At 32.0% G+C, this 10,829-nt stretch overlaps 2 protein-coding genes across 2 annotated transcripts; both read left to right on the top strand.

Annotated features, from left to right (window-relative positions):
* Window positions 1-1,048: 1,048 nt before the first annotated feature.
* Window positions 1,049-2,175, top strand: LOC126748127 (ADP-ribosylation factor-like protein 6-interacting protein 1). The gene is made up of 2 exons (XM_050457161.1): window positions 1,049-1,150; window positions 1,214-2,175. Exon 2 carries the CDS (start codon window positions 1,222-1,224, stop codon window positions 1,972-1,974), a length of 753 nt encoding a protein of 250 aa, XP_050313118.1. The 5' UTR covers window positions 1,049-1,150; window positions 1,214-1,221; the 3' UTR covers window positions 1,975-2,175.
* Window positions 2,176-3,263: 1,088 nt separating this feature from the next.
* LOC126750367 (uncharacterized) lies at window positions 3,264-10,275 on the top strand. The gene is made up of 2 exons (XM_050459964.1): window positions 3,264-3,399; window positions 10,033-10,275. Exons 1-2 carry the CDS (start codon window positions 3,358-3,360, stop codon window positions 10,225-10,227), a joined length of 237 nt encoding a protein of 78 aa, XP_050315921.1. The 5' UTR covers window positions 3,264-3,357; the 3' UTR covers window positions 10,228-10,275.
* Window positions 10,276-10,829: the final 554 nt, after the last annotated feature.

Genomic DNA, 10,829 nt, shown 5'->3' with positions numbered 1-10,829 from the left:
AAGTATTGCAAAATGAACTAGGAATTAAAAAGTAGTATTTAGGTTGCTAATGATGTTTGCCAAATTTCAAATTTGTATATAGACGCATTCAAATGATAAGAGAGGAGAGGATAATAAATAGAGCAACACTGTATAAGAATAACACCAGCATAGCCAAAAGCCAATGGAATTAATGGCCGAAATATTTGTGAAAACTCTCAAGAAATCTATAATTAATAGAAAAATACAGTAATTTCATAGCAGACAGCTCATTTTACTACAGAAAAGTCTCCAGTTTTTGACTGAAGATGTCAAACAAATAGATACTAGAAACAAAATGGAATAGAAAAAGTATTCCGATACCAAAAGAACCAAATACAATCTTTAAGAAATTTTTAAGTCCTTTAAAACAGCAAAGAATAGTCTAGAGAAAAATCTTTTGCATAATCAAAAAGTGTCTCAAAATCATATAAATTACTGACTATTCATGACTATTCATTTTTGACTATGACTACTCAAAAAATCACAATTTCTTGAATGTTTGCAAATGATTCATCTACAATGTATAGATCCAGCTCCTTCACATTTCCAACCACTTAAGAAACTGAAGTTAACCAGACTGAAGACCGGTGAAGATCCTAGAGAAATTCATGAATCATTTGATCAGCCACTTGACTATTTAAAACATCTGTTTAATGACTCAATCAATGACATTGAATTTGTTTTTTAATCAAACAATTCCAAAAGGTTAAACCAATACCGAGACTGTACATAATATTCTGAATTTCTGATTCTTTGATTGACATAGAAGGTGCATAAACAAAATTCCAACTTCTTTTTATTTTAGGATAAGTAAAATTGTATATATAGATCCTAAAAAAATGGTTTGTTTGCAAAAAAAATTAACTTGTATTAGAAAACTTATTATTTTGTAAAATTTTTTTAAAATTTTTTTATTCAGGGAAGAATTATTGTAGTATTCAGTTAAATATAAACGATAATGTAGCAATAAGGTCACTCCGGCAACGTTGGATATTCTAAGTCCTGAGATGCTTCCTCGTTAACATAACAACCAATGACAAGTGACATATTTGACATTGACAGCGTTTTGGAATTTGGCCTCTATTCAAAGTTCAAACTCTACAAACAGTGTCCGTTGGGGATATTGCTGGTAATTACAAACTTTACACATATCCTGTCTTCTTTACCTTTAATTAAAACTGCTTGTTTTTAGATAATTCTATGGCCGATACCCTTGCCGACCCTAACATTATGGATAACGGCTACTTGGACCCGATTTTGCATTCCAAAGATCTTCCAAATCCATCCCAAATATTCAACCCCATAGGGTCGATATTTTCCTCTGGATCTGGCGAATATAAAGCGAACCTACCTACACCGATGGAATCCCAGATAAGAAAACTGAAACTTTCCTTGGAACCTTATAGGGAACTGATGCTACATGCCAACAAAGTAGTTTTATGGGAGAAACAGTGGCACTCCACTGGCATTTTGGCAGCTACAAGTGTCGTCTTCACAATTATATGGCTGCAAAATCCAAATATGCTCTCCATGGTAGCTTTTATGGGTCTGCTGATAACCATTGCTGACTGTTTCATGCCCACAGTATTATCTTCTATTTACACTGTCGAGATGTGGAGCGGTGAGAAACAGAAAGAATATGAAGAGATATGCACTAGCATTATCCTCTATAAAACCAAGGCAGAACTCTTGATGTCCTCTTATTGGAGAATGAGGGTCACCAATCCAAAACTCTACTTTGGTTTGACCATTTCAATGTTGGTTTTATTAACTTTCGTTGGAGGTACCATCGATAATCTTTTGTTGACTTATGCAGTGGTAACATTTGGCATAATGCTTCCCGGAATGATACACCATGGAATGCTTAACAAGTTCACAGAAGCCTGTTCAAAATTGTTTAATAGCTTAGTGGAAAATGCCAAAGCGAAGGTGGGCCCCAAGAAATTGCAATAGTTTATTATAATAAATTTATTTTGTATGTTTAATCTTGTGTTATATGTGAATAAATATAGTTTTATCCTCTGTAAAGTAGGTATTTTAAATGTAAGACTGGTTGTAAATCGATTGGGGGTTTCATGTGATCATATTTGGAGTTTATTTGTACCTGATTTGTGTACTGAGATTTAGATTTAATAAAACTAGTAATTATAAAAAGTGGTTTTATTTTGACTAACCTGTATTTGTCCTCGGGAAGGTGCTATGGGTAGACCATAATTAGTTTTTTGTGGAAAGTATTGACTTTGGGCATGTAGAACCTAAAAGTTTGAAGCAATAATTGTTTAAACACATGTAAATTTACCATAAAGGCTAGCAATAACCCAATGCATATCACTGAAGAACGCATCTTGTTTCACTTTTCCAGATTTAATGATGTAAAACAACATATTATTTCCTGTGTGGAAAACACTCTTGCGTGTGTGATCGTATTATTTTATAATTATTATAAAACCTATGTTGCATACAAGAATTCAATTTTAATAATAATGATTTGTTTTTTAACATGAAAAGTTTGCTATAGATATAAGTGGTCATATTAATGTCGGTTAGCTTAGAGGAGACTGATTTTATATTTAAAATAAATTTTTATACAAACATTTATTTTAATATTACAATTGCTATACTATACAGTTTGGAAAAATTGAGCAAAATAAGTATTAATAGCATCAGGATTAGAAAGGTGACGTGTGTATGAGAAGCAATGAAATTTAAATAATTTTCCGTCAAATTATAGTAACTGTTAGATTTCTCAAGTTTTTATAATACTTCAATCATTGAGGCTTCTAGAAGCTTTATACTTTTGTAGAGCCCTATTTTGATCTTCAATCAACATTCTCAGATTAGGTGTAAGCCATTCAGCATTTGGTTTTGTGATTTTACATGTTTTTATAGAAGCATGTTTATTAAATAGCTTGATAATAAAGTTATTTTAAATAGTAATTTATTATCTATATAATTTGTAATATATCCCTTAAAATTTAAAATTAAAATTAAAGGCAATATCAAAATGCGCCTCTACAACAGTTACAAACACGAAGTATAGGCTTATGCACAAAGCTCAACAAAAATAAAAATGAAAAAAACAAAATTAAGTGGTGAAAACACTGGGTTATAACAGGAATCTAGCAAACTAAAGGGAATAAAAATTTAAAAAAATTCATTGTCATTAAATAATGTAATGTCGCGTGCTAATAATAATTATTAATAAACTGTTAATGGTCTTGTAGTGTTATTTTAAACATGACTTGCATGACTGTACCAATAATAATACTTATAATATAAAGGATTAAAATCGCTATAAATTCAGGAAAAAGAACATGTCTTATTTATTATAGAAAAATGAAAAGTTTGCTTGTTGTCTTTGTTTTGGTTGCAGTTCTGGTAAGCATTTTATCATTTTTTTGGTATTTTGGGAGTATAATTGTAATTGATACTGATAAAAAGGTGCTAAAAAAGATTTGTCGATGTGTTAAGTAGCAACTTTTAAATGTATGTATTTTAAAAGCAAAGCATCTGTGCCATGCTTTGCTGATGTGATCTCAAAAATTGATTAATATATAGGGTGCCCTATTAAAAAGGACCAAGTTACTATCAATACTATTCATAATGAAACCGCAATTAACCTAGAAGATTTTTTAAATTAAATCTCTCTTCTGTGGATCCAGGCAATTTTTATGAAACAAAGATTATAACATTCAGCTTGAAAAGTATTCTATATTAAAAATATTTAGGATTTAAACTACTTAGTCCAACTAGAAATTTCAGAAATATCAGTCATTTTAGACAGTGGTAACCAAAAATCATTTCACAATTTTTAAATGAGCACATATTTTATGGTTAAATATCTTTAAAACTGAAGGCTATTTTCACGAAAAGTATAATATTCAGCAAAGTATTTTATATCAATGTTATTTAGGCTTTAAATCGCCCCAAGCAACACATTAAATATTATTATCGTTAAATATATTTTTATTCAAAGATTTTTTACTAAGTTTTTGGTTTTGGTCAAGGTATATTTATTAAACTGTAGTAAATACGTATATCATATACTATTCTGTTCACAAAAGATAGAAATGTTCAAATATATACCACTATGTAGCATGAGATATACTTTTCATACATATCTTATAGTGTAAGATATATACGTGTATGGAAAAATGCATTGGTGGAATGGTGTACTCTATTTTTTATTGAAACATATTGACGATGGACCCCGTAAGGGCGCCATTGGAAAAATTAATCTTTTTCTTGTACGTTGAAAAATGATCCCTGAAAAATCCCATAAAAAAAGTGTTCCTGGACACCTGGTATAATATACCCACAATTGAACCTTAAATAGAAACCTTTTATTACAAATTCTATATTAACAATTATTTTACGATTAAAATAAAGGTTTCATACTGGCTTTCTATAACTAAATATTCAACGTTTTGTTGATAGTAAGTATATTTGTCTATTAGACACGTCTTGTAAATAGTAAACAATATATCATAGAGGAAAGTTGCCTATTATCGGATACTTTTTTCTTTTAATTAACAAAAAATACCTACATACCACATAAATTAATTGCATGTTAAAAATGGTTAGGATGATATGTTCTTTCATTATGTGACACGAAATAGTTTTAACTGGCTCTAACTTTCACAAAAGTTAAAAAAAACATAACAGTGCATAAATTATTATTTTGAAATTGTGTTCCTTATATCGCATATATCCAACATTCGGAACTTCAACGTTTAAAATAAAAAGCATAGGTATTTGTTTAGATTTTTATTAACATCAGTGGCGAAGCGTACGAGTAGACAAGGTAGACACTGTCTACCCAAAATTATCCAGTTAATTGTCATTAATTTATTACGTAATTATTTCATGTAATTGTTGAATTACAATTAAAAAAAAAATTAACACAGAACGTAGTCGCTCCTTACTATTATTATATAGTATCTAAACGGCTATAATAATATCTATCTATCTATAATATCTAAGGCGCGCCCCGCCTGACGCACCAATTAAAATAAAAATGCAGGGCTGACACCCAATTATTGTATACGAGCCCCAGAAAGACACATTGATATTTGTCTTCCGAAATTTAGAGCAATTAATAGAACCATATTATTGATGCGTATCAAGCAGGTGGAAGAGGTCCGGCCGCATCAGCCTTCAGCCTATTACGTATGTAAAATTTACTCGCGGGAAAGACATTCGAACTTTTGTCTATCGAAGTCGACCAGCTATTTTATTATGCTGTTGAGGGTTATTGTTTATGGACACGCTTGATCTGGTCGGCCGCAATACATCTTACAGGTTTTTTTAGTGGTTATTTATAAACGACTGTTCGATATTGTATTTTAGTTGTGTTTTTATTTGTGTTTAATTAATTTTAAAATAATGGATATTATGGATTTATAAGTTATAGTTATACCTATGTTGTGTTTTTTTGTAAGTAGTATTTATTTTTATTTATCTATCTTTTTATGCTAGTAGTAATTATTTTTTTCTTTCTTGTATCACTACATAATTTTTTTCTTTGAGTTAATATTTCATGCGCTTTCATTCTCTATTTCATTAAAATGAATAATATTAAATACACATTTTTTTTCTAATTAACGATTTTTATTGTTTGTCTACCCGAAAAAAAAGTTCACGCTTCGCCACTGATTAACATTAAATTAAAAACTTTATGAAAAACCTTAAAGTTAATCTAAGCACATCTCACAAATAAACCATAGATTTTTGTCAGTTCCTGCACATTCTTCATGGCACCAACGAAAGCGTTGATTGCATCTGATCCACTTTTCCCCCTGCTCTGTCCTCCGAATAAAAATTATTGCAATACAGACACTCGGCGTCTTCGGCATCTCTGTCCATATCATCATCACTGTCTACTAACTGCAATTCAGTATCAGTGTCATCATCACTGGATGAGGTGAGAGGTTTTTTAGCTTTTCCCTTCCTTTTACCATTTTTTTTTTTGGTTTAGAATTTGTGCTTCTGTTTTGACCCTTAAGTGCAGTGTTAATCGGAACTGTTTTTAATTTTCTTTTGTTTAAAGCTTCTTTCAGTTCTGATTTGTAAGGCGATCCAGTTATTAACGCAGTAGTGCCACGTCTTTCTCGCTTATTCGTAGATCCGGACGTGTACGAGCAACTAGGCATAGGGTTCATATCTGTCGGTTTCATCAACTTTCTGTTTGTAGAAGGAGTGGTCAAGCTATTCATTAAGGGTTTTGTGGGGATAGCATCAGGTGTTTTAATCCTGTCCCTCATAGAGGTATTTCATCTTCGCTTTCTATTTCCTCCGATTCTGGCCTGTTCTAATCAAGTTGTTGGGGTGGTCGCGGGGTTCTTTCACGTTGGGAATGAATAGCAAAATCATCGTCTCGGAATACATGCCTGTTGAGTGGAAAAAATTCTACATTTTCTAAAACCATTTACGGCCACTTCAACGCTTGCAGCACGTAGGTATGCCCTCCCTAGCAGCTCAGCGACCTGATTTGTATGACATTTATTTTTTTTATGACGTTTTTATTTTTGTATGACATTTATTTATATTACTATATTAAAACACGTTAACGTATGTCTTAGTACCTACCTACACCTATCCTATATAATCTAAAAGAAGCATTTATTAATAAAAAAAAAACTTAAAACGTTTTTTTCTTGCTTTGGAATTTGCAAAAGTTGAGATAATATTATCAATATTGAGCTCTCGAGATATCTAATTTTCAATAGACATAATTGCCAAAGCAGACAACCTTTCTTGGCCCATTACACTTCTTAAGTAATTTTTAATAATTTTTAATTTTGAAAACGATCTTTCTGAAGAAGCTACTGAAACAGGAATTGTAAGAAAAATATTGCATGCGGTTACAATTTCGCTAAAACTGCAGCAAGATGAAAAATTTTGAATCAAAATAAATTCGAGTAGTTCTAAAATCGTATTGTCATTAATTTTTCCCCGAAAACATTTTCTAAAAGATATTAATTGGGAAGCAATTGAATAGGATAGATCGCCTGGATATTTAATATAAAGCCTTTCGCCCATTTTATATAATGTCTTATCCGAAATGGATGAATTACGTATAGTTTTTGGTAAAATTACCCTAAAAGTGTCCTAAATTTCGTTCAATGCGTCACTCCTGCTTTTTATTTGAGCAATAACTATGTCGATTCTTTTATAAAAAACATTAATTTTAAACCATTCATCAACGCTTTCAATGTGGTGGTGGTTTCTGCTCTCGTCAAAAAATATCTTGGGGCGAACTATTCTTTTTTGCACGAACTGAGTAGAAGTACCCCATTCTCCTGCTAATTCAATAGCTTTCTGCATTAACAAGTTAAAATTATTCCTCATTTCTTTCATATTTTCATAAAAAGTATTAAATAATGTGATTCCGCTGTTTTTTAAAAAGTAAGTATTATTTTAGAAAGTGTCTTTAATACATCAATGTACCTAAAACGAAGAGCTTCCAAAGCATCATGCCCGGAGGACCACAGAGTAGGTGCTAATTCTTTTAAAGTCATTTTATTTTGCTTCACACTTTGCAATAGCGCCCATCGTTTGATGCTGTGACCAAAAAACACATATAAATTTTGAACCATGTCAAAAAAGTTTCTTATATCTTCCGCAATATCTTTAACTGAATCATTAAGAATTAAATTTAAATTATGTGCTGCGCAATGCACATATGGAGCATGTGGTGCTAATTTTAAAATTTTCGCTTGTACACCTTTATATACACCGCTCATGTTAGCAGCTCCGTCATAACCCTAGTCACGAAGCTTTTTTATGGAAAGATCATGGTTGTTTAGAATTTCCAAAATGGTTTGGCAAAGGCCGTTACTGGATTAAACCCTAAAAAAGATTCGTGGATTTTAATTTGCGCCGGTGTGTTTTCTACATAACCTGTTATGACATATCTAATTATTATACTTAACTGATCAACTTTTGCAATATCCTGGGTGGTATCAACTATAACTGAAAAAATAGGGCTTCTATAATTCTCTTTAAAATTTCTTGTTTAACCGAATTGCTTAATATTTCAATAATTTCGTTCTGAATTTTTGGGCTTAAATACGTAACAGATTTTTTTTACTTGTGTTCCAATAAATTTTGTAATACGGGATCATACTTTGAAAGCAATTGAATAATAGATAAAAAAGAAACCTGGATTCTTTGAATTTTTGCTTTCATTATGTCCTCTTAAAAGGCATGTTGCAAGAAGCTAGTGTTAGGGTCACATCAATGACGCGCCTTAAGATTTTTCTCCATATAGAAATTTCCTGGCGCATATTTTCATCTAATTCTTGGTCAATAGTTTTATTAAGCCTCCAAAGATCAAAAATTGCACAGGATTCATTATGTCTAAGTTTTTCCTCATGCCTGCTTATCCCCTGCTGTAGATGTGTCCAGTCATTAAAATCAGTTGTCATAGTATCATCAGCTTGTCCAGATAGCCAGCTGAAGATCGTGTAGAGCTCCCCTTTCGGATGTCGTCAAGGCCCCAACTTGCCTTTTACCTCGTAAGCTGAGAACCCTTGAATGTTTGTGTTAAACAGTTGTAATGCCTGTTTCATCTACATTAAATAATCTGGCTGGATTCAATTTGATTTCTGCTAAGGCTGGCTCTAACAGATCAAAAAAAGCCGGGCAATTTTCTCGAGTAAACCCTTTTATGCGAGCTGCAGATACACCCTGTGGCTTTCTAGAACTCAGTTCAGAATGTCTCTTTAAAAACCCTTTTTGCCACTTTTTTCCTGCACTTGATTTCGTCAAAGAAAAAAGGTGTTGTAGCCCGTTCTGGATAGCTAGCTAAAACGCTAGCCTTCTAATATCGGAAGCTTTTAGTCCATAAAACCATTTTTCCATATCTAAACAATATGTAACTAACAGATTTTCAATTTCGTTGCTTAGCGCAGGTCTTCTTCCTAACTTCGTAGCTGTTAATACTTCTATTGGCTTATCTGATTTTACGTAATCAACAAGGGTACTTCTTGAAACTTTATCTATTTTTGACGCTTTTAAATACCCCATTTCTTTGCTTCTAACAGCATTTACCGCAAGCTCCATGGCTCTTGCATCCCATGTTTTACGACCTTTCTCTTGTTTTTTGTTCATCTAGAAAAAAAAGCAAAAAACTTCCTTAATCAAGGTTAAAAGCATAATAATATGGTATATGAAACTTATTCTCATTTATTATAAAAAAAGAGAGTAAAGCGCAAGTATCTATGACAGAAAATCAGTTGATTCATTTAAAAGCAGTTCCAGAAAACTGGTTCCAAATATCGGATACTATACGATATTAGGAAACCAAAAATATCCGATATTACGGTACATAACCTCACTAAATTTACCGTTTTTTTTACATTTAAAAAATAGTTTACAGAAGCAATTTATACATTAAAAGGTATCATCTGCAATCTACTTAATGATATGGTATGTAAGAAACAAATTATTTAACCTACCTTTTCCAGAAATAACGCCAAAAATTATACACTGTTAAAATCTTTGCACATCGAAAACCGTTACAGTAGCAAAATCACGTTTTATAAACAATGATAGGATTCTGTAATTCTTGTAGGAAATGATCTGCGTAATAGTTCTCTTGATTACTATGGAAGTTACGAGATGGCGCTGTTTTATTACAGATGTCCGATATTAGGAACCTATGCAGTATTAGGCTACTTTCCTCTACTTAAAAGTTTAACTTTCATAAAATAATAATTATATATTATTATATTGATATAGTAATTGTATATAAGGTTTAACACGTAATAAACCTTCTTGTTAAACGGGAATAACATAAACATGATATTAAATTCCTCAACGTATATCACATGGAAATTTTATCCGATATTTATCGTTGAAGTTCAAGCAAAAATGTACATCTGCTGTAAACCAAAAATGAACGTTCATTTAACTATCGTGTGTTGGCTTGGGACTAGTGTAATTGGAAATTGAAATATCAGACCTTTTATAAAGTTATATGCAAAAATCTCTTCTGTATATCTATAGGTGAGCCACAAGGTCGCCATCGCTCAAATTCCGGGAATGCCAGGTGGAGGCGGCATGGGACAAATGGGCGGCATGGGAGGCATGGGAGCTCAAGGAGGTTTCGGAATCGGATTTAATGCGGGAGCGAGTGCCGGGGCGGGAGGCGGCGCCGGCGGCGGTGCAGGAGCCGGGGGCGGTGCAAGTCGAAGAAAATGATCCTGTCACTCGGTCGAATTGAATAAATAAAATATATTTCGAGTTAAATTTGTCTTTTTTTTCTTTTTATTTTAAAGAAATTTGGGCCATTTTATTTATTTATTTATTTTTTTATATACTTACGGGATGTCCCCATGAACGAAATAAATTACAACAAAAATTAATAACCTAACCATAACAAACAGAGGTTTGAACAAAGATAATCGAGTCCAGAAGACGAACTAGCAGTAATCCTAGTAGGATTATTAATGTGCAATTTGATATTAAATAAAATAAATAAATTCTATAACGCTAAATCTTTAAATCATTTCCGGAAGGTTCAAGGAAATCTACATTAAAATCGGTTGACAGTACAACTTTCGCATTCATTGAGATGCTGGACAAAATTACCTCTAGCTTAATCAAAAATACTTGAAAGCTCGTAGCTGGTGATCTAATAAGACCAACGATATACTCTCTTCTAGCAAGTAATTAAATCTATCAACATTTACAAAATTTAATTCATTTAATGTCCGTTCCTTAACCATAATTAAAGTTCGACCATGGACTGCATTTGTTCTGTTACATCTAGAGATTATATAGATTTAGGTACATAATATTCA

Source organism: Anthonomus grandis, chromosome 2 (genome assembly GCF_022605725.1).
Source record: "Anthonomus grandis grandis chromosome 2, icAntGran1.3, whole genome shotgun sequence".
NCBI lineage: Eukaryota > Metazoa > Arthropoda > Insecta > Coleoptera > Curculionidae > Anthonomus > Anthonomus grandis.
This window is presented reverse-complemented; position numbering and strand designations above follow the sequence as displayed.